General features: G+C 43.7%; 3 protein-coding genes across 5 annotated transcripts in view; 1 reads left to right on the forward strand and 2 right to left on the reverse strand.

The window, feature by feature from the left end:
- The window catches only part of LOC118314335 (homeobox protein orthopedia B), a 55140-nt gene extending 47520 nt beyond the window's left edge, over window positions 1–7620 (reverse strand). The window contains exon 1 of one of the 2 annotated variants that reach the window (XM_035640724.2): window positions 7485–7620. The gene's annotated coding sequence lies outside the window, so the exon portion shown is untranslated. The remainder of the gene's footprint in view (window positions 1–7484) is intronic. The other variant, XM_035640725.2, reaches the window with a different exon arrangement.
- On the forward strand, window positions 7586–15416 carry LOC118314334 (secretory carrier-associated membrane protein 1). 2 transcript variants are annotated; one of them, XM_035640720.2, is made up of 10 exons: window positions 7586–7803; window positions 8858–8938; window positions 9166–9276; window positions 9469–9483; window positions 9807–9912; window positions 10672–10800; window positions 11240–11399; window positions 11930–12031; window positions 12124–12241; window positions 12594–15416. In XM_035640720.2, the coding sequence occupies exons 1-10, from the start codon at window positions 7747–7749 to the stop codon at window positions 12753–12755; spliced, it is 1041 nt and encodes a 346-aa protein (XP_035496613.1). In that variant the 5' UTR covers window positions 7586–7746; the 3' UTR covers window positions 12756–15416. The 2 variants fall into 2 exon arrangements, with proteins under 2 accessions (XP_035496613.1, XP_035496614.1); XM_035640721.2 differs by lacking the exon at window positions 9469–9483 and having other exon boundaries at window positions 7589–7803.
- Window positions 15417–15750: 334 nt separating this feature from the next.
- LOC118314210 (LHFPL tetraspan subfamily member 2a protein-like) overlaps window positions 15751–26375 on the reverse strand; it is a 13330-nt gene continuing 2705 nt past the window's right edge. Inside the window, exons 2-3 of the mRNA XM_035640482.2 lie at window positions 18598–19334; window positions 15751–17402 (exon numbers count right to left, since the gene is read on the reverse strand). Coding sequence (XP_035496375.1) covers window positions 17146–17402; window positions 18598–19009 — 669 coding nt within the window. The 5' untranslated portion in view covers window positions 19010–19334 and the 3' untranslated portion in view covers window positions 15751–17145. The remainder of the gene's footprint in view (window positions 17403–18597; window positions 19335–26375) is intronic.

Consider the following 26375-nt stretch of genomic DNA (forward strand, 5'->3'; position numbering starts at 1 on the left):
TCTAGTGCTGACACATGGCTTTGAACATGGTATAAAAGCACTTTAACTCTTCAGTGCTTTTATCGCATGTACACACCCCATAAAACACTTGGGTCTACGTCGTGGCATGGCTCACAGATACAGTAACGTGCACATAATGCTCACATAATGCTCCGTCAGAAGGAGCAAGGTTGTAGGGAGAAACCAAAGTCTTTACAAATATTTGTCTTGTTGGTGTCCCCTGATGTGGCCTTAACTCTACAGTAGAAAATCAAAAAGACAACAAGTCCTCCAACTCATGCGACAAAATATGTTGTATGTGTGGAATACAACCAAATCAACCGTTTTCTTAATTGGCGCCTCTACCGGTGACAGGTGTTACACCACAAATAATTCACTCAGAGCATTGTGGGGTTTTATTTGATTTAACCAACGATTTAATGAGCTTGTAAAGGTAAGGGTTATGGTTGGGATTAGGGTGACATTGCAGAGAATCAGCACGATTACTTTACAGCATATAAGCAAATCCATTGAAATACACAAACTTGACGGACTCACCAGGTCAACGGTTGTCTACCGCTGAGCTCTAGATGCCGTGTACATAACATCTGCAAGAGGTCTGTGGCCTTTTGAACGACCACATTCGGTGGAGGACAGTCTCCGATAAGATGTTGACAACATCAAGGAACATTTGTGTTACGGTTGGAAAACATTTCAAGTTCACACTAAAATAGCTCAGCCACCTCAGATTTACACTTCCAACAATGTCTGCAGAAAGGTTCAAACATCCTTTTGTTCCTAGTGTGATGAGACTGTGGACTGAACATTAAGTTTTATCCGAACTGTTCTCATAGTGTCTTTTTTCCCCCCCTCTGTCAGCAGCAACCAGATTGTGCTTTATTAATTGTATTTGTAGTATTTCAGCTATCAACAAATAGCAAATGGTCAGACACAAAAGCACAGACAAAAATTGACGTTTACGCATGAACCCAGCCAGACTCCTGTATTTATAAATGCATTGTCCCGGCAGTCGCAATCTGATCATTTCCATAAAATCAATTTACAGTAAAAAGTAAAAATGAAAACCCCACAGAATCTAAACACACCATAGCAAAAATGTCATGGCACCACTTTTTATAGCGTTATTTGATTGAATCTAAAGTAGTTCTCCATAAAAAATTGATTAACTGAAAATAAATTATTTTTCAAGGGCTGGCAGCGAGTGCATATGAATTTTAAATCTATTCTGAAGCTGTAAATATAGTTTTTTCTTGTATATATTTATTTGCACTGTGACACAATGGTGACGATATGGTGGTTTATAAAAGTTTTGACAGTATTTTTCATTAGAAAGCTTCTTCTTGTTTATTAATATATATAATTTATATGTACTTAAAGAAATCCCAGATCGGGCCTGTAATGCACAAAACAAACCTATGCACCTATGAAATCCTATGCGATATTCCCCTCTCTCCTATTCATCTCCATAATAGAGATGCAAGCTCCGTAATTTTCGCTGGGAGCCAAGCATGGGATTGAGGATTTCTCACACACCATGCATTATTCATAGTCCAGAGCAACAGAGTGTGTAAGATGAGAATTACACAGCATGAAGAGAACAGGGGAGAAGAGGATTGAGGGGAGAAGAGGGGGAGAGGGGGACAAAGGTGAGCGACCGTGTGGAAGAGAAAGAGGTAAGGGAGGAGAAAAGAGAGTAAGACAGTGGACACTGTCAGCTCTCCATTTCCTCTCCCTTCCAGGTTAACCCCAGGATTGTTTTTTGGAGTTTGTGAAAAGTGGGGCGGAGGAAATGAATATGGAGCCGGGAGCCCAGATAGCTTGACCAGATTGGCTCACAATTTGCATTTGTTAAATGTGCGTCTTGTGAGTTTGGTTTGTATTCCAGGCACAAACTGAATAGTGAGCAGGAAATTTCAGGGTTCTGTTACGATTCGTGTCGAGGCTTCGTTCTTCATAATGAAAAACAGTGGGAAGTGAGTCAGGGTTGGAATTGATTTGTTTAACAATGGAAATGAAACAAAGTAGGAGGCATGGAACAAAATAGAAGGCATGCTATCTTAAATGAAAGCTTGGGACCAAGAAATTGCGAGATTGTGGCTGATGCAATTTGACAAATGACTTGTACAGAATGATATAGAGCATTTTTCATCAGAATAATTGGTAGATGGATAAAAAATGATTTCATGTCCAATTCAATGGTATATTCCTACGCAAACGTACATGCGACTGGCCTATAGAATCTTGGCAGACTTCATTTACAGCTTGAAAAGTTCTTGAAAAATAATTCAACAATGTCGAGACAATTCCATTGACCATTTCTGGTGGTAATTATCAAGTCAAAGAAGGATATATATTTTATATATAATATAAAATAGTAGCAATAACATTTTTGTCATTCCACTGATGAAACCATCTACTTGGTCTGAAAGCCTTTCTCAGCAGAAGACTAATGATATTAGTTTGCGTAGTTAATGGAATATTACATTATATTTTTTTGCTTCCAATTTAAATACGTGTGTGTATGTGTGTGTGTGAGAGTGCGCACACAAGCACGTTCATGTCTCCTCAGACGCAACTTTAATGACAAGAATGTGATGGTAACTGGCTTTTTAACTTCCCAGTGATGAAAAGCCAGTATTAATTTAGGCTACAGATTTCATTTGTTCCGAACAGGAAAAACAATATAAATCACTTTTAGAGTGATTAGAGAGAGGGTTGGATTAATCCAGGCCTGATTAGGGCATTATGCTGGCTTGTTATGGACACAAAGGGTGACTGACGGTAATTACTGTCTGTAATAGGGGAGCACACACTCAGTCAAGGCATGAGCCACGGCACACTGAGTGTGAATTTATGCGTGTGCAGGTACAGTATATACACTGTATGCGTGCAAATGGTCTGATGGAAACACTGATAATATTTGCTTTACACTAATTACACATGTGGAAATATGTGGACCGAACTGCTTGCAATCGGAGTATGAGCAGGGAACAGCCTTGTGTGAGAGACAGACAGAGGTATCGAGAGCAGTGTGCAGAGGGAAAGGTGAAAGAGTCATGGCTTTGTTTATGATTATTGATATCCTTAGACAAACATATTCACCCGGATAATAAAAACAGATGGCAGCAGGTACGGCAAATATTACCCCGTGGAAAATTAGAGAGGTGCTAAATCAGCAAATCGAACCTCAATGTGCACATGAGACACACTCACACGCACCTGAGTCAGATCCATACAAACAACACAGACAGCACAAGAAAGGCTATACCGATTGATCTCAGTTTCACATCATTTCAATGCACAGACAACTTAAATGTAACTTTGAGGGTAACCAGTTTAAATCTTCACAAGCTGCATTAACACCACGGTTGTCTTGGCAGCATAATAAAGCACAGAGCAGATTCACTAAAGGCTCCATATGCCAATATTGTCTTTATTATGTGGAATTTCCTGCAGGTGTAAAGCTAAATATCTTTTACAGTTTGGAAGCAGACATAAGGCAGCCAATGAGATGTGTCCCCATTAAAGGCATGGAAAATAAGTATGCACATTTAGCAGAACGCTGCTCATCTCTCCCTCCAACTGCCCTCTCCCTCCTCCCGGAGCAATCTCAACGCCACCCTCCATGCTCCTTTTCCTTTTCTTCCCTTCTCCTGTCGTCTCTTTCTTTCTTTATGGCAGCAATTGTTCCCTTTCATCACACCGTTGGTTGAAAGAGAACTTTAACACACCGTTGACTCAGCGAGAGCACCCCCCCAACACACACACACACACTCCCATCGGTCCCTTTGGGCTGTAAACCAACAGTGTGGAAGCTCATTTTATGAGTGCACGCCTCTGCTCTTTGCATGTTTATGTCAAACATTTGGAACAAATGGCATCCATTGGCTGGAACAACACAGATAAATCTAGTCAATTCACAAGCAAGGGGAAAGGCACGGGCCACTGAGAAAGTGGCCCACTTGATGGCTGACAAGAGGAGTGCTTGCATTATTCAATTAATACCTGAAAGGGGGGCGTTTTATGCAGCATTTACTAAAGCATCCACTAGTCAATGCACGCATGGCCCACACAAACACACAAACACACGCACACAGACTCTCACACAAACACAGGGACTTGTGTTTGCATCCTGGGAAAAGACTGGACTCCCCCTTTCATTTTGCCAAATCAAATATACAGTGAGAGCAAGCTAAAAGGCACTTTCAATCAGCCGCTCTGGGTCTGTCTGTCAATCTGGGAACAACAACAATCTAGCCTACTTGGAGTGGTCTAGTCAACATCCATTCCACAATAAATTCAATCAGTGATGCTTTGTGTGTGCGTGTATGTGTGCAAGTTGTGTGTAAGTGCACGTGTCCTTGAGAGAGGCAGCGCGAAAGAAAGAGACTCTTTCTGACAGGTTTGTTTTAGAACAACAGAAGATCATTTTAGAAGTGACACCTGCATGTAGAGGGGATTTTGAATATTCAAGGAAAAAAAGATGTAGACACATCTTGGTCCGGATATACAGGAAATAAAAACATATGGAAATTTTACTACTTTACTGCACAATCCTAGACCTCACTCAGAGTGATAATAGGAATCTCTAGTCCACCAAATAATCTTGGAGAGCCAAGTAGCAGAGTTAACAGGCCTGAGCTAATGACATTGATGTGGAGGGATGTGCGCTGGAGTGATTGTCTGACTGTTTGAGACCCGAAAGCAGCACAAGCAGCCTCATCATGGACCCGCACTCTCATTATTTGGCCACAAATGGAAATGCAAATCGCTCGCTATGCTGCGGACGCTTCAAATTTATTAAACTAAAAGGTTTAATTTCCATTTTTCTCTGCATCAGCTTTATTTATAAATGTCGTGCCCTATGAAGACCCTGTTATTTTCCCCCTCTCCTGCAGGCTCTTAACAAATCTGCTCATTAATATGGAAATGGAGAATCAATCGCTTTTCCGGCAACAGAGGGCTGTTTCCCTCTGCGGTGTGTAATTTGCTCTGACTGGTCATCAGCACAAACAAATTCGAATGCATACGCACACCACACATAAAGCTATACATTCCCACTTACCTATATACAGCATCTATTTATATTCCCCGTCAACACATTCACATAAAAATGATATGTTTCTACATTGTATTTCACTGTTATGATCGTCCTAATATTGCCAGGATGGCACCAGATGTTGCGGCATTAATAACCCATAATATCAAGTCCTGCTTATCCAACCTTTCAGAGCCCTAAAATAACACTCATAGACCTTAATGAGATCTAATTATGCACAAGGTCCTAATTCAGGGGCAATATGATGATAATTGCATCTGCAGCTTTTAACACTGGGTTGTCATGTTGGCCAGTGAAATTGCTTCTTTTCTCTCCATCGCTCTGTCTGTGTGTCTCGCTCTCTTGCCATCTACTCTGTCTCCTTTTTCTGTCTTTCTACAGTCAACATTGGGGAGTGAACTATCACACCTATCCACTCCGGTCTGCAACCTAATGAACATTACTAAATGGCCATGACCAGCTGGTTAAGAGACTAATGCAGCAGCTATTAGCCAAAGCGGTTGTTTCCACACAGAGTCATCTGAGGGAAGCAGCTCTGGAGAGTCAGGAGAGAGTGTACAAGGGCAGGCAGGTCCTCCCCTTTACACCGTTCTTCTTCTTCTTCTTCTTCTTCTTCTTCTTCTTCTTCTTCTTACACACACACACACACACACACACACACACACACACACACACACACACACACACACACACACACACACACACACACACACACACACACACACACACACACACACACACACACACACACACACACACACACACACACACACACACACACACACACACACACACACTGCACAGCCAGGAACAGCATGTTTATCTTTCACATTCTGCAGCAAACAAACCATGTGACGTATTCTCAACTCACAGTGCATTAGTGCTTATTAGGGCCTCAAGGTGTGTGTGTCTTATTAGGAAAATTCAGTTTCACTCAAGGTCTCGGCACTGCGGTTGCAGACCACTGGCCATTGATTATTCATAGAGTCTGTGATTGGGTCCATTAATACGAGATTAGGGAGGGAACTGATGCTCATTTTGCACACGTGTGAGTGTGTGTGCGTGTGTGTGTATGATAGACAATGTTTATATGGACAGGAGTGAGTTGAATTGCAATGAATCCACAGTTTGTATTTTGTATATCAGTGTGGCACAACATGTAGGTACAGTACATAAACCAAAATGAGTAAAGTATCCGCGTATGAAGGTGCATAATTCATTATTAATAGAAGCAGATGAGTTTAAGTTAATGCCATCGGGTGTTAAGCTACTACAAAATCAAAGTAGCGTGGTGCCTTTTAAATACAAGCATAGGATCTGAACAATAAATGGGAATATCGTATGCTCCATCATTTACCACATACTGTAAGATTTCTACCTAATAGCATTTGTTCTTCAATTGAAACTTAATCTGGGTAAATGGTGCTTAAATGTTTAAATCACATTTACAGGCTGTCAACTGATCTGATGTTCCTCACATGGTCACCCTTCGTTTGAATGAAAATAAATTGATGGCAAATGAGAAAGGATTCTGCAAAACGGCTCGAGGAAACCTATTGGATCATAGCTCCCCCAAGTGGGCACTTTGGGCAACTAAGTGACTCTTAAAGCCAATGTGGAAAGCACAATCACTGCAGGACCTCTAAGGCTGTCTGATACTTCTTGTAGGGACAAGTGTGATAAAATGATTTGCAGTAAATTGTCTGGGATTGCCGCTGAGGAAAGAGGTCACTGTTACATATCATGAAATAAGCAGCCTGGGTTCGCCTCTCCAGCTCTTAAGGCATGAGCGACCAAATCGTGCGGCACACCACTTCCAGAAATCATCATCCCCATCATCATTAACATAATCCTCATAATCATCAAGTGGAGGAGATTGATTCAACTATCCACAGCTTAGTTACAGAAATGAACACAAAGTAAATGGAAAAAAATCACACCTGGAAAAATCTCACAGCCCTTAGGGCTGAGGGTTATTTGATGGGGATGTGTCAAAACATGTCACATTTCTCAAATCAAGGCCTAAAAATTCCAACCAGGCAAAGTCTCTTAGGTTCATTTACTATCAGATGGTTTTTGCCTATTTGCATAACAGTATATTATGAAAACACAGGGTCAGGCAGTAGCTTGTTGTGTCTCTGGGTTAAATAAGGAAGCTGCTATGTAATGCCGTGTGCGATGTACTTGATGGAAACTAAGATGCGAGGAAGATGAAGATACATGAACAATTCAAAGGATGGTGGAAGATGGAGCATAGAGTTCTACAGGGAAACAACATCGAGCCTCATAGTGTGTCAACCTGACCTGAGTGAATGGCTTACTTATATCGCTGCAAACGTAATAATCAGTATTCAAGTCTCCAAAATATAAAATATGATTTTCAATGAAAGAAACGTGTGCAGTAACGTGTGCAGATCTACAGTACCTGTACAGACGTCATGCTGTCCGCGGTGCTGAAACGGCGACGTAGGGGCGGTCTGTCGTCATCGCGCATCCTCTCCTCTCCTCTCTCCTCCTGCCATCTTTCTGCTACACGCTAATCTGCTAAGCGAGGGGTCTCCATCAGCGGGAGGCGGGGAAGACTGCGGGCAGCAGAAAAGAGGCAGTCAAATCAAAAGCACCGAACATTTCCCTGGAGGACCGGGGAGCTCTTCCGCACACTCAACTGTTATTAGAGAGGCGCAACAATGTCCGACTTTGACAGCAACCCGTTCGCAGACCCGGACTTCAGCAACCCCTTCCAGGTAGCCAACTTGTAGCTAGCTAGCCGGCTAACGTACGCTTGGCTACCCAGTTTGACGTTAGCATCCCTGCTAGCGGTCTTAGCCAATAGCTTGACAGCTAGCCAGAGGTTTCCCTGGGTATGCGGCTAGCTAGCAGACCGAGCTAATCATCATTGGCATTATTGATATCATCACTTACACACAAAATGGCTTTCGAGGATCGTAAAGGCAGCTACGACGGACCACGGGGCACGTTGCCGCCGAGGCTTCGATTTTCTAACGAGTATGCAAACTTAGAACAAAGACACTTGCAGCTGCCTTTCATTCATTCGACACACTGAACTCATGTACGTCGCACAGAATATCGACAATAATACCTAAGCCTCTGCTCATCGTAGTTGTGGGCGACACGGAAGAGCATTTACTTCAACGTTGAAAATACGAATAGGTCAGATGATATTTGTTTGTTTTACAGCTAGCATCCATTTCACTGTAGGCCAGATGCGGTCAGCGAGCTGTTTATTTGTGCCCCAACAGTCAGTCACATGTGAAGTCCTCTCTTCCGTTAGCCGTCCTACCTTGAACAATAGACCAGGTGTTGCCAACGGCTGACTCACCTGTGCAGGTGATTCAAATTTTGAGTCCCTCCCCTCTACCTGAGGGTGGGCGGAGTCAAGTTGCCGATTTTGGGGTCTTCATGGCACATGGTGGGCCACCCAAAACGACCATAGGCTAGTGTCCTGTCATGCAAACAGGTTGTTCGTAGTGTTTTCCAGTTCCCTCTGCACCCGATCCCATGTTTAGTGTTTGAAATGACCAGAAGATTTAGAAAGACCACGTCAAATAGCATATAGTAACCCTAATAATATTGTGTTGCATGCACATCCTGCTCTCTGTTTACGCCCTACCTGTTGTCAACACAACTGGTCAGAACTTGAGAATTATTACACCCAGTGAATGTGTTTGACTGTAGTTCTTCATACAAAGTATAGGTAGTTAAAAATAGCAACATTTACCAAAGCCATTGATTTTGTGGTTGTAGTTTTTAACCCCTGAATCCCTCTCCGTCCTGTAGGATCCCTCGGTGACGCAGGTGACCCAGTCTGCCCCTCCTGGTGGTCTGGAGGAATATAACCCCTTCACAGACGCCAGAACGGTCAGCACAAGTAGCATCACTGTTGATGAGAGTGGGCGTGCATGTGTTTGTGTGCTTCTGAGTCAATGACCTCATTTGATCCTATTGTCTCTTCCTCTCTTCCTCTACCTCTCAGTCACAGAGGATTTCACTGACAAAATATGACTGTGGCCAAATTACAGTTTGGTTTCAGGGTCTGTCTTTTGGTTGCACATATATTAACATAGTAGGTCTGTGCTGTCTTACAGGCAACCCCCGGAAATGCCCCCAAATCTGCTCCAGCCCCTTCTCAGAACACACAACCTGCCATCATGAAGCCCACTGAAGAGCCGCCAGCTTATTCACAGCAACAGACCCAGGTACATTACACACAAACATACTCATATACATGAATTTGCAACTGTTTTTTCTTTTACAATTATTTGTCCAGGCTAGGTTGACAATATTTGCTCTCAAAATTTGTATTCAAAATACTGTAACACTTTACAGACTCTGTCCTTTCTTCTGGTTCACCTTTTCTTTATATACTCGTATGTTCTCTCATGGCCCAGCTGCGGCGTAATGAGGTACAGTTTTTCATCTGATGTCTCCTGCACCCTTCATGTCACCATCTTGAATAGTGTGAATCCATTTAATACCTTTTCCCCACTTGTAGCTTTCCCTTTACAGTACTATTTTAGAGCTAGTTCAGTTCTAACTGAAGGAGACAAGTGAGTTGACAGCAGGAGTTGATTGCGTCTCCAATCCTAACCCCTTTTTTCTTTCTCAAACTAACACACCCAAGCTTACCTGAGTGGAAAATATCTTTCAATACTCACCTTATTGGATATCATAACTCCTGTCAGATGCCAGGTGGTGAATTTCAAGAGCATTTCTGTGTCTTTGTTAGGACCAAGCCCGTGCACAGGCTGAGTTGTTGAGAAGGCAGGAGGAGTTGGAGAAGAAAGCAGCAGAGCTCGATCGTCGGGAGAGAGAGCTACAGTCCCACGGAGCCGGTCAGTCAGACCTTCAGTCAGCCAGTAGTCATTACCAATTAGACTCATGATAATGTTGATAAGGCTCAAATAGTAGATGTGCTACAAGGGAAACAACATCATTTGGCATGACAATCCATTTGTGCTGAACAGTAAATCTCTGTGAGTCTAATAAGGCCTTTTTCAACAAAGACTACGCCAAGTTTGAACTTGTGTACTTGAGAGTTAGAACTTTGCCTGCTCAAGTTTTGACTCCATACTTGGCTACTCCAAGTCCATGCAATTCATTCCCCAAAGTATCCTCAAGACAGGACAAGGGCAAGAAATCAGCCCCAACAGCTATAACAACCAAAACAGATCATTCTCAGAACAGTAGCTGAGAAAAAAAAACAACAACAAATTACAGATTCAATAGGGTTCTCCCCAGCTATGCTGGCTCGGGCCCTAAAAAAAGAAAGAAATGACTATGAATGTTCTTAGTGTCGTCAAAAGATCTAGGCCATTTCCAATGCACTCCAGGCTATTTGCGGTAAAATAGACACATTTTCAGTTCACTTATACCCTTGTCTTACTCAAATTTACTATTATTTATCAGTATACATAGTGATCACATTGCTTGAGATTTTACCAAAAAAGCTAAGACACAGGCAACTTTTTTGATTGTAATTGTTTGAGTCTACTGTATTTTATTAGTTTTTTTCCGAGACATGCACAAACTAGGAAACCTCTTGATCCTATTCTTTATTAATCATCCAAACCCTGTTGTCTTTTTCCACACAGGGCGTAAGAACAACTGGCCTCCGCTGCCAGAGAAGTTCCCCGTTGGCCCATGTTTCTACCATGATATTGCAGTGGACATTCCCGTTGAGTTCCAGAAGACGGTCAAGATCATGTACAACCTTTGGATCTGTAAGTGGATCATTTTGGAGTCTCTTCAGCCAAGAACATGGTATTTTATTTTGAGAGCAATCAGTTTGAATAATTTTCCTCACTCTGTTGTTGTTTGCACCCAAGCAGGGAAAGCATTACAAAACTGAATGTAAAATTAAGGGATTAATGATCTCAAAATGAAAGACCACACTCTTGGATAAAAACAGGAAAGGAAATCCACAAATCATTTGTCACAGCTCTAACACCGTCCCCAGAGCATGTGGGTTTACAACACAAACCCATATATCGCACTTGCGCTGCAGCTCACGTCAGAATAATCAATTAACATACAGAATTTTGAGTGAAACACATTTGTCTGATCTTTTGATGCAAGCACATTAGAAAATATATTTGTATTAAATTTGTACTGCTATTCAAGTGACACTAAAGTTCCTTATTTTTATTGTTTTTCTTCCAGTTCATGCAGGCACGCTATTTGTGAACATGTTTGGCTGCCTGGCCTGGTTCTGTGTGGATGCATCGCGTGGTGTAGATTTTGGTCTGGCGATGCTATGGTTTCTGCTGTTTACCCCCTGCTCTTTTGTCTGCTGGTACAGACCGCTTTACGGGGCATTCAGGTAGGAAGATGCATACAATAAAACCACACTGCCTTTCTGTAGCAGTAGACTGAAGCAGACACAGGTCTTTGTGGACAACCATTATGTGTTGACCTCCACATAAGCAGCAGCCATCTCGGTTGTGAACGAAGATAGTTGAGTGGCGCTCCTCTGTCAAGTCATCATATTAAACCCACCCCATTTTTAGATAAATTGTTGTGATTGGTCTGTCCTGTTTCAGGACGGATGGAAATCCGTGTGCACAGCAGGGGGGGCCAGACTTGCACGAATAAAAACAAACGAGCATGAATGAACATGAGCTCACTGATTGGTCTGGTTTCAAGGAAGTAATTGTTCTAGGTTTGAAACTAGTAAAAAAGTAAATCCTGTTACTTATTGGCATTACAGAAGGGCCATTTTTTACACTCAAGAATCTTTTCTGTGAGGGAAGTAGAGAGGAACTGATGTTTGATGGAGGGTGAACTGGTGACACAGTGGAAGAGATGCCTTGCTGCTGTCCCTCACTACCGTGTTCTTTATTTCCACAACAGGAGTGACAGTTCATTCCGCTTCTTTGTCTTCTTCTTCGTCTATATCTGTCAGTTTGGGGTCCACGTTCTGCAAACTATTGGCATCACCGGCTGGGGAACATGGTCAGTATTATGATCATCGCTATTTTACTCATTCTGTACCTGGGTGAGTGTGGGTTGAAGTTCATTCACATTGTATTTTTGTTTTCTTTCAGTGGCTGGATTACTGCTTTAACTGGGCTGAACACCAGTATCCCAGTGGGCATCATCATGTTACTGATTGCGGCTCTGTTCACCGCACTCTCTGTGGGCTCGCTCATTATGTTTAAAAAGGTAAACACAATCACAAATCACTCTGAACATGTCTGCTGAGATGTTATAAATAATGCTCCAGTTGCCGATATATTCTTCATATCTGCCTATCACCTCAGTGAATCTGTCTCAACGTGTTCTGGCTGTTCTGGGGTCAAATGTGAGTCAATGCAGGCACCAGCAATGTGTCAAAAAGACACAGGATCCTGTGTGGCATTATTATTCATTCCCAATGCTGGGCCAAATCTTAATGATGTGATTAGACAGGAAGTAAGATATCTGCCCGAATCATGCAATGCCATGTCAAAAGTCTTGCGGTATTTTTGAATCGCTTAACTAGATTCCAGCTGATGATCCCTCCCACTCTTTCCAGGTGCACGCGCTCTATCGTACCACTGGTGCCAGCTTTGAGAAGGCTCAGCAGGAGTTTGCAACTGGAGTCATGTCCAACAAGACCGTTCAGACGGCAGCTGCCAACGCTGCCGCTAATGCTGCAACCAACGCCGCTCGTGGGGCCTTCAAGGCTCAACCATAAATTGACACACTCGCGCGCTCACTTGCACTCATGCTCACAAATACAGACATACACACTCACACTGAAAAGATGGAGATGCACAGCTCTGGCCCTTGCTGATTCTCAGATCAAATTGATTTTAATTATGAATGTTGTAATGCTACGATTGCCCGGCACACTTTGCTAAAAAAGAATGGAATTAATAGTCAGTTGCCCAGAGCTGTCCATCCTCACTTGAGTAAAAACTCTTCTACATCCAGCCTGTCTGCTCTCCAGTCAGGTGACTTGTCTGCTCACATCCCTTGAAAACATCCACTTAGTGACTTAAAGTGTGCTGCGAGTGTGTGGGATTTCATCTCTCCCACTCTCCCACTCGCTCCTTTGCTTTCCCTCGTCCCTCTGTCCCGCTGAGGTGATCCCAGGTCAGGGCAGACATGACAGTTCTCTAGCTATGTGTTATTTTTCTGTCACGTTATTGACTTCCAAACAGCTTCCTGTCTGTTTTAAACAGTATACAGTCATGAAAAGTGATAATCTGATCATGGTGTTTTGCACACAAGTCTGTTTTCTTGGTCACTTCCTGACAGTACAGTATATGTCTGAATGGCTGTGGCTGTGTGAAGGTGTACTTCACGTTTAGAAAATTGTGGTTCTGACATTTTTATTTTTTTTTTAATAATCCAGTGCTTGATCGTAGAGATATGAAAGGATGAATTTTTCCATTGTACTATATCAGTGCTTTTATCTTTAAGACTATACCATTCTCATTATGGTAAAACTTAATTCTTATAAAGAGGATTACATGTGTACGTTCTTATCCAAGGACCTGTCCACAGCCCCAGAGCTCCGTTGACGCCCGTCAGTTGAAACGTTTCCCTCTCTGTGTGCGCCTCTGACATGCAGAGCCGGCTGGGTCGGCATCTCTGCAGCTTACTAAGATCTGACGGCATGAAAACGGCATGCATGTTTAGCACACTCGAGGTAGAAGCCATTCTGTCTGTTCTCCTGCCAGCCTTGCCTCAGGAAACAGGGTGGTAGCTGGTCTGGGAGAATAAATGTCTACCTATTTATTTTCCATCAGTGTCTGCGTGAAGCGAGCTGTAAAGTTCCTGCATGTCTAAGTGGCTGTGTGAATGATTGACGATGTTTGGATCTATTTGTGAAGACGCACCGAAAACACCCAGGTCAGCAGGTCACCAGCTTCTTAACACAAATGTCACAGCAAAACTAAAAGGGGAGAAGACCTGAGAAATTATAATTACATCTTTATGTTTAATGTATGTGTGACATTAACTGTGTGGCTCCCCCTCAGTTGGGTTTTTGTCGCCCCTTCACACTAACGCTGCTATGAATCCGAGAGCCGCTCGGTGGTGGCCTCCTGCTGTCGAAAAGGACACCAACCATAACATAGTGATAACATGAGAGAAGTGACCTGCCTTTTCTCACTGGAGATGACCTGGACATTGATAAAGCTATGATTTGTTTCCTGAGATTATCCTGTATGCATAAAATAGTTAAACACTGACACTTAACAGGCCGACAAAGCCAGTCCACTGATTCTCCTCTGGCATCAGATGAGTCAGTAGCCAGAAGAGAACTTAAAGAGAAGAGAGGATTGGATGTGACACACATCCAGTGATATCACTAAGATATATTAATTTATAAACAAAGATAACAAGTGTTATTCAGCGCCAAGTTGTACAGACTACTGTCGTTGATGTGAAATATGGTCGCGGGTTACGTGTGTGTGAGTGTCTGAGGATGTGTACGACTAGACGACTGGCGACTGGTAGTGCTGTTATTCCAGTACAAACGTGTACCATCCTAACTCCTGTGAGTTCTACCAAGGTGGAGATCAATACGTCGTCATGAAATGGTAAAGCCCACATCTTGGCAGCATTGTTTTTGTTTTTATTTTTGGAAATGTCCTGTTATATAATTCATTGCACATTTCTTGTTTTGCGTTACAACTTAGTGCAAAAGAAAAAAAACATGTTTTTATTTATGGCGTAATTTAAGTTGTTTGGTTTGATTTTACATTATGTTTAATGTTTGTGCGTGTTTTTTAATGACATGATCATAGCATACGCTAGATTTAAAAAAGTGTCCAATGACTTGATCCTGTGCTTGTGCATATGAAGGTGTGTCTATGATTGGTAGGAAGGAAAAACAAAATCTCCCTCAAGTGTTATTCCATGTCCTGAAAAGCTGTGAGAGATCTACCAAATGTCCATATAGATTTGTTTTTAAATCTTGGTTAGTGGTACCTTTGCCATGTTTTCCCTAATAGTATTACGCAACTTATCTTTGCTGCACACACCCACGTGTTTTCCGTGTATCTATAGTTTGAAGCAGTTGTATGACGCCATGCCTCAGTGAGTAATTTGTAGATGTATTTGACGAGCGGGTCTGCAGCACAGAATGTGTTTTGTCGAGGTTTGCTGACACAAAACTGTGTGTTTGACCTGTGACCGTGTTATTTAACTGAATCAGAGAAAGAAACTCATTGAAAAGGGACACTTGTATATTTTGTAAAAAAAAAAAAAAATTTGATCCCCACTATCAGTCACGTGTAAAAAGGAAATGTAATGCACTCTTGTCTGGCCTTTGTCGCATGTGAAATAGTTTGAGTTTTGTATATTTATGGTATTAACATGAAATAAAGAAATGTTTGAGGATTAATTTCAGAAAACCATGAACATTTTCTCCGGCCTATTAAAAACCAACACCAAATTTCAAATGAAAGGATTATCATTATTACTGTAAGCTGAAATTTTTCTCTCAGGAAAAACGTTGATGCTCTCTGTTTATAATCTTCAATTTTCAGTTTTAAGAAGACTGATTAAGTAAAACTTTATATATTATATAAATATTTAATTTAAAAAAAAAATCTTGTCATACTGCTCAGATGTAAACCTGACGAACTTCCCAGTGTTTCCTCAGGAGGCTGGGATTTACCATGAGAAAAATACCAAGTAGCAGCAGTAGAGAAGATAATACACAGTCACCACATAGATTCACTAAAGGAGGCCTGGTTTATTTAAGTACAGACTGTATCTCTATTCACACATATCAACCTTGCATACAAGTAGCATCACACAAACGTGCCACAGATGCCGTTACCCTTTTGTTAATGTAACAAAAACAGCGGACGGTCAACACTAATTTAAACACAGACGAGATGAGAAACACTCCTCGATACAAATCCACGGCACGATTTCGTCTCTCGGTCCACTCGACTCTCCACAGCAAAGCAAACCACCGTTCAATTATTGCACATCTCATCTACGATGAATAAAAGCACAGCATCATATGAACCATATTACATTTACAGCGACTTATGTAGCGATGTGAAATGAATGCAGGGCCAAGTGCAAAAAAAACAACATCAGATACTAAGAAACTAAGATCTGCCCTAATCAGTCCACAGCACACTGACGTGGCAGCTCCCGTGATCCATTGGGAGTTTTTGCCTTTGTCTGCCAAAGGCTCAACAGAGGCCTTTTGAAATTCCACCTACTGTTTTATGTCTTGGATCACTTTCCAAAGCCAGATCTCATGTGCATGGTTCTCTTCAGCTCCTGATAAGATGCGGTGCAGTCGGCTTTATCTCGCTGTGAGCAAACCAGCCGCCCCCATGGAAGCTCGACACGGCGAAACATATGGCAAGTCTCTGTTCTTTTCTCTTTTTTTTCCTATGCACACACTCTGTCAGTTATTAAGCTGCAAAAGATCCAGGGAAAAAAAAATCCATTTGACTGGAGGAAGTTTCTTTGAAGTGAACAATCCCTCAAGTGACATGTCTAGCGAGAGAATCCCACTGTCCTGCCGTGCCACAGAATCAGAGCATGTGGGCATTAAAACCTCAACAGTTAAAGTCTCTCACACACACACACACACACACACACACACACACACACACACACACACACACACACACACACACACACGCGCTGTTGGGCGTTTCAGCGGGCACATCTGCTAGTGTTCAGTGGTTTGTTGAGGTTTTGCAGGTGAACCGTGTAAATGAACATTGTAATGACTTTACAATCCTACACACTGTTTTACTGGCAGCGTTTAATCTGTCCACAACAATAACACATATCTCCTGCTATTCTAGTACAGTGGTTTGTTTAAGGGAAGAATTATTACAAAAATAAACAGTATTTTGGTTAAAAAAAAATTTTTTTTTTAAAAGGAATGAAAAAGGAAAGGAAAAGAAAAAACTGAATAAGTGTATGGGTTATGTTCTTAGCATCAGGTAGGCTTCGGCAACACCAGGCCACACTATTTCAAAAAGCCGTTACCAAACCTTGTTTGTTTTCAACAATCAGCTAGTTTTATTCAGGCTATCACGAAGAACATCACTCTAGATCACACCGATGGACGATGTCCCGATGCTGCCGAAGGCTCAGAGCAGGCATATCAGACTCTTCCCCTCCTCGATCTCCTCCTGAACCTTGTCGCTGGAGGTGGCGATCTCAGCCTGCGCGGACAACACGGCGCACAGGAAGGCTGCCAGCGTTCCCCCTATCGCCGCGTAGAACGCCCAGCCGAGTGAACACAGCGCGGGCCTGAAGGGCGAAGCCTCGGGGCCGCAGTAACTGATCACCTTCTCTGAACCCCAACCGGCGGGGTACAGCATGAGGCCCACCATCAGCAGCAGGCCTGGAGGGAGAGCAGACGATGACACGTGGGGGGGGTTAGTCACGTACGTGTAAACACTGGGGCCAAAAGTACAAACAGATCATGATGATGCAGCTGGGAACGTGGTGACTCAGCTCTGGTGAAGAAGACGTCAATTTATTTTTCACAAGCATTTGATTGATGATGAGAGAAAAGGTCCAATTGGACCGGCCCCTTGCAGTGAGGTCACATGATGGCAGATTACCCAGAACACACCTGTGGGAGCCCATTGTTGAAGGAAACATGCAGAAAGACTTGGTTGGAATATCTGAACTCCAATTAGGGAAAATGGAACGTGTAATGGAACGCCAGTACATGTTGCCAACTTGTAAACTCAGATGTTTCACCTTGTAAACTCATAAGCTACACGGAAATTCCCTCCAGGTTGTGGCAAGATTATAAAACATACAGAAACCTGCTTGCATGAGAAGTGTAAACACTATAGACCATATGTCGTACATCCCACACCATTAAAATGAGCTTCGGCAACAAGTGAGATTCAGCCCAGAGGAAGAAAAAAACAAAAAAACATGAGTGTACATTTTTTGTTTGTGTGTTTGTTTTAGCGGCAAATCTCTGTATATACTTTTTTATGAAATACGCTTACATATATATATATATGTATATATATATATACATATATATATACATATACACATATAAATATTTTTTGCTATAATTTCTGCAAAAGAGGTCTGAAGTAAAGACAATACTGGGAACACAATGGTCTGATTTTTTTTTTTTTTTAGTTTGCTCTTCATCTGGTTTGTGTTGTCCCCAGTTAACAAGCACATTGTTTTCGTTTAGTTTGGATAAATGATAACATTATTATAAAGTTACACAATTCTAACATGTCAGAACAAATGAGTCCTGAGCTTTTTTCCGTTGTTGATGGATAAGATATATTGGAAATTAAAGGATAAAGAAGTAGATAATTCAAATCATTTGAATTATACATTTTATATGAAGTCCTTTGAGTAAGTTGCATACAGTATAAAATATTGATACAGTGTATTATGGCCTTGTGGTTAGTTTGATTCCAGCTGAAGACCTATGTTTCCTCTTTACCCATGTACAGTCTTGACTCAAATGCCAAAAATAAACCCCAGACAAAATTAATTTGAATTTGGGTGAGTTTGATTTCCCTTATTCACTCGCACAGAGGTAGATGTCTCACCTGCGATCGCCTGCAGCAGCCCACAGATGTTGAATATGCTCTTCTTCAGGATGCTCTGGAAACACAGGCTGAAGATGGAGATGCAGGCCACGCAGCCAAGCACTAACGTCCCAGCCGCCAGAAACAACATGGCGGCCTTCCAGAAGCCACTGGCCACTTCTCCGAATGTCCCGGCGTAGGGCCCGCAGCTCACCCCTACTCCCCGGGTCCCGACGCGAAGGCAGCGGCTGTAGAGGCCAAGCGACGGCCGGTACTCTCCGGAGTCCACTCCCGCCCCGCTCACGCTGGAGTCTGACCGGGGGAATCCCAGCAACCAATCAGGGCTCATGAAGGCAATGAGCTCAGCAAAAGCCACCAAAATGCTGAGCAGTGTCCAGAGCATGGAGCGGCACGTTACAATGACATGGCACATGGCGTTAACTCTTTCTGAAACGGTAACAAACAAGCAAAAAAAACCCCCCAAAGTCTGTTAAGGCTCCTCCAAGTGACGGGGCTCTGGTATTGGGGAGCTTAAATTCCTTTCCTTACAAAGAGAAAGGTCCAGTTGGTTCCTTGTTCAGATCCAGATGGGCTGCTGATCTTATCCTGTCTGAGCAGATGTTTTCCCTCCTCCGATTCTTTCTCCTTTGCTTTCCCCCCTCTACCTCTTTGAAGGAAAGGTTCAGCTCTGGTCATCCCAAACGCCTACAACGCACCAAAGCAGCTTCCCTCAGCCATGGTGTCATCTGAAGAGCGACCTACGGACACAGAAGAGTGACATGATGAGGGGTCAGAGACACACACACAGAATCTGTATGCAAAAGAAGTGGGAGGAACTACTGTGTGTGAGGGGGGCAGGGGGAGAGAGAAAGTTGACCCCACTCGATTCCCATCAGCTATGAATCACCAAGCTCCCTTGTTTTGACTAACCCCCCCCCCCCCCCACAGAATGTGCAATTTGTACCACTGTCATCCAATAGACCCATCTTCACCCAAGATTTCCTCCCACGAAGTGCTACTTGAAATTCACTAACAGCCAGCAGTGAGTGCACCATGAGCAACGCTTCCAGATGTCTGTTTGGAACAGTCCCGGTGAATCACCCCACTCGCAACCCCTCCGCTAAAGACGACAACGCTTACCACTGTCGTCATTCTCCCGATGATCACTGGCTCTTTGTGTGTTTGATTTTATCTGTAGAATGACAGGAGCCGTGTGTGTTTTGCTGCTGAGCAGCCGTCAACACAGATCAGCGCAGAGCTCTGTTACAGCACCCCACATTTGACAGTAACACACAGAACCACATGCCAGATCCCGAGCGCCGTGGCAAGCACACACACGACACCAACTGGAGCGCCATCATTCCGTTTATCATGTAGATTACAGTTCTGAAATACACAAAATGATTGAGAGGGAGTGGTCATTGGCCCCACTGCGGCATTTTTCTTGGTGTTTTTGACGCTGCAGCACAAAAAAAAAAGAAGAAAAATCGAATTTTCCTTTCTTCTTTATTCAACGGCATTCAAAAAGTTGATTACAAATTTGGAACAGATGGTACTTTTCAGAGCGATCCTCTCGATGACGTGTGTGCATGTGAGTCAGTATTCAAGTGAGTGTAGGTCCCAATCAGAACGATTGTGATACTGTTGCGATGTTATGGTTTAGTTGCCGTGGCCACGCCGGCCCCGACACAGCCGAGGTCTCGTGTGAGCCGGGGGGTTTCTCCGAGGCCGTCGGATGTCAGGGTCCAGCACAATGATCCTCACGGGAAAATATGCAAGACCTGGGTTAAATACAGCGAGGTCATCTCACTGTTGGAGTCAGTCTTGATATTTCCAAGTCTGTGTGTATTCCCCCCCCCCCCAAAATTGTGACAAGGTTTCACAATTTTTAACTTTCTAATCTCTCTCAAGCCATGCTGATGGTTCTATTTGCTCAGATTTCTAGATACATGGCTCTGAATTCCTGAGGGGATTATCGCCTTTAGAATTAATCAGCAATAAAAGGAATCCGTCACCCTTTTAGTCAGCTCAGAAACCGCAGCTGTGGTCTGGCACTTAACTTCTCAGCTAACTTCAGTAAGTCAACTTAAAACAAATCGGAATTTTTTCACAGATTTAGTTATCGTTCTGGCTGTGCCATAAGAAGACCATATGCCCCGTCCCATCTCCAAAGCCCCGATTGGTTTATTATTTTTTCGTCACAACACCAGCCCTGCTGACATTTTATCAGCTGAGCAAATCGGAGATGTGGCTATTGATTAGTGGAGACAGGCTATGAAAATATGTTTGGAATATATTTAAAAATCCAATGAGAATTGGGATTCTTTGGAACTATCTTCTACAGGAGGAATGTGAGCGAGGTTTGTGGATTATCTAGAATAATGGAATCCTTTATTCCTAAAGTTGCAGTTGCATCTCAAACTCTGGGTTAAGTGATATGTACGTTTTTTTTAAGTTTGTTTTTTTTGATTTTGGGAGAAGCGACATAAATATGCAGACAACTCATAGATTCATAACTTTCGTATCAATGGGAGGCTGGTTGAACCATAAGAGAGATCAAACTGATAACAGTGGGGCTGATTGTTCAAATGATCACTCTAATTCTTGTTGCATGTGTCACTTTACTGGCGATGAAAAGTTCAACACGAGCCACGAGTCACTCTGTTGCCCCTGAGGGGAAAACAAGTGTGGTATTAGGTTACACATAACCTTCCTCACCAGGATAGAAAATCATCCCACCACGTCTGTCAGGAATGAACACTGATGTTGTGCGTCGTCTGATATGATCTGAGTGAGGTTCAAACCCTTCAGACGGCCCCCAGGCGACAGAATAAGTATTATCTCATGCAGCTAAGAGCGATTCATCCGACGTCGAGGTTGACTACAGACGGGTAAAACTGGGTCATAATAACAAAGTCACAAGCGTGACAGCATCTGAGGGGCAGGTAGGGGATTTGCAACACTTCAGCAGGATTTCTGGATGTCTGCAGTCCACGCTTGTGTTTTCAAGTATGTATGCTGCCGTTACAACAGCTTCTTTTTTTCCCCCTGGAGGATTGTCCTTCTTGTTTGTGCACAGGTTTGCGTTGTCTTGAGTTTGTCAGTGATATGCATAATCTCATTCCCTCCAATGCAGAATTTCAGGGGCACGTGACTGAAAATTTGCTTACTTCTCATCCCACAATGTTGCATCCTAATTAGAGATTACACAAACCCTCAGCCAAATGACACCGACTGCGTATAATTACCCACCTTCATGATACACTGAGGGAGTGTATTTCAGCTGCAACTGATCTGAGTGTAGTAAGGGTGGCGGCACAAGGAAGCTTACAGCGGTGATGCTATTCATTATCAGCCATTAGGGAAATGACAGGAATAAACAGGAAGCATTGGTGTCCGTCCGACAGCTTCTTGGGCGCATTCGAGATATCGTCGATAAACCGTCGTCCCTCACACAAAAAAGTACAAAAGGAATGTCTGAGGACACATGTTTACATCTGTGCGTCTACTTCATGGTCGTCGAGAGGAGGCAGAGTACAATGTAGTCAGGTGTTTGAATTGTGTTTATGTGTTCGGGGGACGTTTTGGGGAGCGCCCTCTTCTATTACAGTCCTCGAGTTCATTTCAGACCTCGTCACAAACCGTGCCGCTCCTTGTTGTTATCACAGTTTCCATTCTGCAGTTGTTCCAATGCTTTTCACACACAACAGCGCTCTCGCGGCCTGGCTCACCTCCACACAGTGCTTTAGCACTATTTATAGCCACCATTACAAAACAGTAATGTAGCTTTTTTTTTTTTAAATGAGTGTGCATCCTGAATAAGTACATGCATGTAAATGTGAATCTTTTGAGCCGGCACACAGCATGTACACGTACTGTATATGCATGTTTGTTTGTGCAAGTTGTTGTTTACAGCCACCCAGGCTACAGGTTTAGTTTCACCATGGAGTCTCATGCATGCGGCTGATTATAGTCCATCCAGGCCCAGGCACGGTGCTCTGTTAAGACTACAATGCCCACAAATTAGCAGCTCTGCCTCTTTAAACTACAGGGATGGAGCCTAAACATGCCCTGTCGAGGCAGTCAGCAGGCACCTTGTGTGATCTGCCCCTGCACTTACAGGAAATCTCTTCACTTATACCTCATCATGGCTCTCTGTAGTCTAACCAGAGACTGCCCTCGGAGAGAGATGGAAACTTGAGGGGACTTTTTTTTCTGTCGAGGTAAAGAGCTAGTAAAGCTTTGATCACCACTTTCTTGACAATTTAAGCTGAGGACTTACAGATTTATTTGAGGGCAGTAATTTGTGGGCAACGAAAAACATATTAATAACCTAAGGATATATAACTTATATATCTACTAATATCTCCTCTGCACTAGATTCTAATCTGCATATGTGGGGATTTGCATGCGTGAATGCCCTGCCTGTGTGCGCACGTGCGTGTGCACGTTGCAGTGTGATTGAGAGAGCAGAAAGGTCACTACATCCTGAGACTGATGAACACTTTCCGCTTGTTTGCTGGTTAGTGAACAGACTTCTGGGAATGTGCTTAAACAGCACGTCCTCGGCAAGGTCAGGGATTTACTGTGTTTTGTGTGAGTGTTGGGGGGAGGGGGGGGGGGGGTATTTTACACTTCACATCACATCAGAATTATGACTTATTCATGAACCGGCGATCAGGACGCTGTGTGGGTGAGAGGCCTCTGCCTCCCAGTTGCTTTTTGATAGATATGCGTCTTCATATCTTTGTTCCTGTTCCCCTCCGTGGGCCTGTGGAGTCACAGTCATAGAGATGTATTATCACCAAAACTGACAGATCACGGAGTCATGCGCGTCTTCCATGTGAGGCTGCGTTTCGACTGATGATACCGTCGATAAGCCACAGGATGAAAGCTGAGCGGCGGCAATGTGGTTTTCTGTATCTAATCTGGACCTTCTCATTCCCACAGTGCTCTCCTGTCCCGACAGAAACCAAGCTTGCCACACAGGATTACATACGCACGTAGCGAAGGCCTGAGGCCAACTTACACACAGTCCTCCAATTCATTGCGCCAACATGAACTGTCTCCTTGCCGCTCTCATGGAATTCGCAAAAAGCACAGTCCATGAGGAAAAAAAGCCCGCCGCGTGGACTACAACGCTGGCTGTGACAACCTGTTGGCCAGGCGGCCGGTATGGTCGATAAAGTTTCAACTAATGAAACGTAACATATGTGGGTCAGTCAGTTGGCCGTTAGTAAGAGGAGACCGCTGAGTAGTAAATCTGGAGTAATTGCTCTGCGATATCAGCAACGGCGCTGGTGGCATGCCAAGGTGCTGAGGTAATGAGTGCTGGCCACTGTAGCCTGTTGTGGAGGATGACAGTGAATGAGGACTGGAGGTGGGTGGTGAGGCGATCTGAAGCACAGTTGACCCAGATTGTTCTACGGAGAGTTTTTGCAAGAAACAATTCCATTCATGGACATGAATTAAAAGTTGTGAGAGGATGATGGAAATGCTTTATGTTGTTTCTTTACAATAGGTGTGAGCTTGTCCCAGTTTAGAAAAAAGGGGTTTTTGAGCTGCCGGATCACCCACCCAGATCAGACGACCCCCTCCCAGCCGATCTGGGTTGGGAGGACACCATTTACTCATTTTTCTTGACTCACAGATCCCGAACCAGAAACCTCAAACCAAGGCAATCTGTTCTCTAAGCTGCTGCGCCTGGTCTGGTTTGGTCATGCATCTGGACCAGCCAGGAGGAAGGCCCTCAAACCAAAACCACAAGAGACGCTATTTCACCATTTTCAGGGCTACATAGCTCCTCAAACAAGATGTGGACGGTGGGCAAGTCACAGGCCACTGATGAGGGTCTGATTTCCCTCTGAATCTCCAAGAATCAGGGGGAAAAAAAACCAAAAAACCAAGAGACTCGTATGAAACCAGTCAGAGTGGGGCAGGACCAAACGTATCCCTCTTGCATAAAAGAATGCAAGCAGCTGAGCTGTAGGTGAAGTGAGGGAGAATGAACATACACCAACCCACACACGCGGTAAAACATCGCACCCTCAGCTCTCCGTTCGCCTGTTGACTCTAAAGGAACGGCCTCGTTCGTCAGCAGTTCATCGAGGCTGTGTCTTGACATGGCGGAGCAGATGATGTAAGTGCAGCAGGCAAGCTACAACACCAGCCGGAACGGAGACACCCATGCCCTGCAGCGGGGACTCGGAGTTCTTCATCACAGCTCATTTATTTGCCCCCAGCAGGCGGATTTAGCAACTTTTGAAACCCAAACCATGTCCTCCGTCAGGGGCCGGGTGACAGCAAAGCCTTTCACACCCAAACAAATGCACACGACACTAATGAGTTATACATTATGGCTCTCTTTGATGCTCCCACCTACACCTATAGCCTGAGGGAGAAAACGTCCACCTGCTTTCACATTAAACACAGACACAGAGGGGGGAGACAGCAAACGAGTGGGTGACGCGAAAACATAAAAAGCACCACAGAGAACAAACACAAAGATGAGTTCAGTTTCTTCGGTTTACTCGAAGCTTTCTCGGTCCTGACAGATATTATGAAACAGCTCGAGCAGCCACTCTTCACCAACTTTTCTTTCGTAAACATAGCCATGTAAGTCACGGACTTTTGTAGGCGTCCCTAAACAGCGGATGAAAGAAATCGCGAGAGGAGAAAAACATGTTTCCCATGGATAGGCATTTACCACATTTAGTCACACTCACAACTCCTGCCAGTGAGTGATGGCTGCCATCAAATGCATGTTTAGGGCTCCAGAGTTAGTTTAGATTTATTTTACGGACCCAGATTAAACACCATAAAACAATTCAAGCTGTAAAAGGCCATTAAACGTGATTTCCCCCGACTGCGCACGGAGAGAGAAGAAATGGCAGCGGCCCTATTTTTCAAATGCAACCAGGGGGCCTGAGGTTTTTCTGCGACAATAAGAGGCCCCCCGAAGTGTAAACTACAAGTCGACAGTGAAAAGCCCTTCAACAGCGCATGCTGAAACAATGCGGCCAACTTGACTGACGCAAAAAAAAACATGAAAACAAATACACACTCATAAACTGTGAAAGGTGCCGGCCTGGGCTCACTCAGCCAGGGTATGATTGCATGAAAAAACGCATGACTTCCCCGGAGCAAAGTATCGGCCAGGCTCGTTTGCGTGCGCGCGCGTGTGCGTGTGTGTGTGAACGAAAAATCATCCCTCTTCATCTGGTGCGACTCAACTCAACAAAGACATGCCGACACCGGCCCCCTCACTCACTCTGGAACTTGCAGACCTGCCACCGTTGGGCCCACAATGCACTCCTTCCTTCTCAAAGGCAGGCGGCTGTGGCCCCTAACCCATTCAATGTGTGCAACACCCCTGGCCCCCCAACTCCCCACACTGACTTTGTTGTGGCCCCACAGTTTCTGACGCACAAAGCCCCTCGGTGACCCTCACATTTCACCCGCACAATGACAGGCGTGACATGGCCCCGCTCGACTCCCTCCTCACTTCTTCTGCTCCTTCTCTCTTTTGTTTCGGGAAAAATGATGGATGCACCACACAAACTTTTCCTTCTGATTTTTTTTCGAAACACATTCCCTTTTACAGTGGCGTGTGGAGGAGCTCATGAGTGACTTTGCATGTTTACTAATTACGAAATTATATTCTACCTAATATATTACATAATTTTTGGGATCGGTTAAGGTTTATGCTTGTTTCTGTTTATTTCCCTACAATTAATCATAACACAAACTCTGTAACCACAGAGCGATAATACAGACAGAGGGTGCAAAGTATTTGTGAT

The sequence above is a fragment of the Scophthalmus maximus genome, chromosome 19 (genome assembly GCF_022379125.1).
Source record: "Scophthalmus maximus strain ysfricsl-2021 chromosome 19, ASM2237912v1, whole genome shotgun sequence".
In the NCBI taxonomy this organism is placed as follows: domain Eukaryota; kingdom Metazoa; phylum Chordata; class Actinopteri; order Pleuronectiformes; family Scophthalmidae; genus Scophthalmus; species Scophthalmus maximus.

Coding starts and splice junctions, on each gene's coding strand:
- LOC118314334 (XM_035640720.2), top strand. CDS start 7,747: ATGTCCGACTTTGACAGCAACCCGTTCGCAGACCCGGACTTCAGCAAC. Junction 7,804..8,857: donor ACTTCAGCAACCCCTTCCAG/GTAGCCAACTTG, acceptor TCCGTCCTGTAG/GATCCCTCGGTGACGCAGGT. Junction 12,032..12,123: donor ATCACCGGCTGGGGAACATG/GTCAGTATTATG, acceptor GTTTTCTTTCAG/TGGCTGGATTACTGCTTTAA.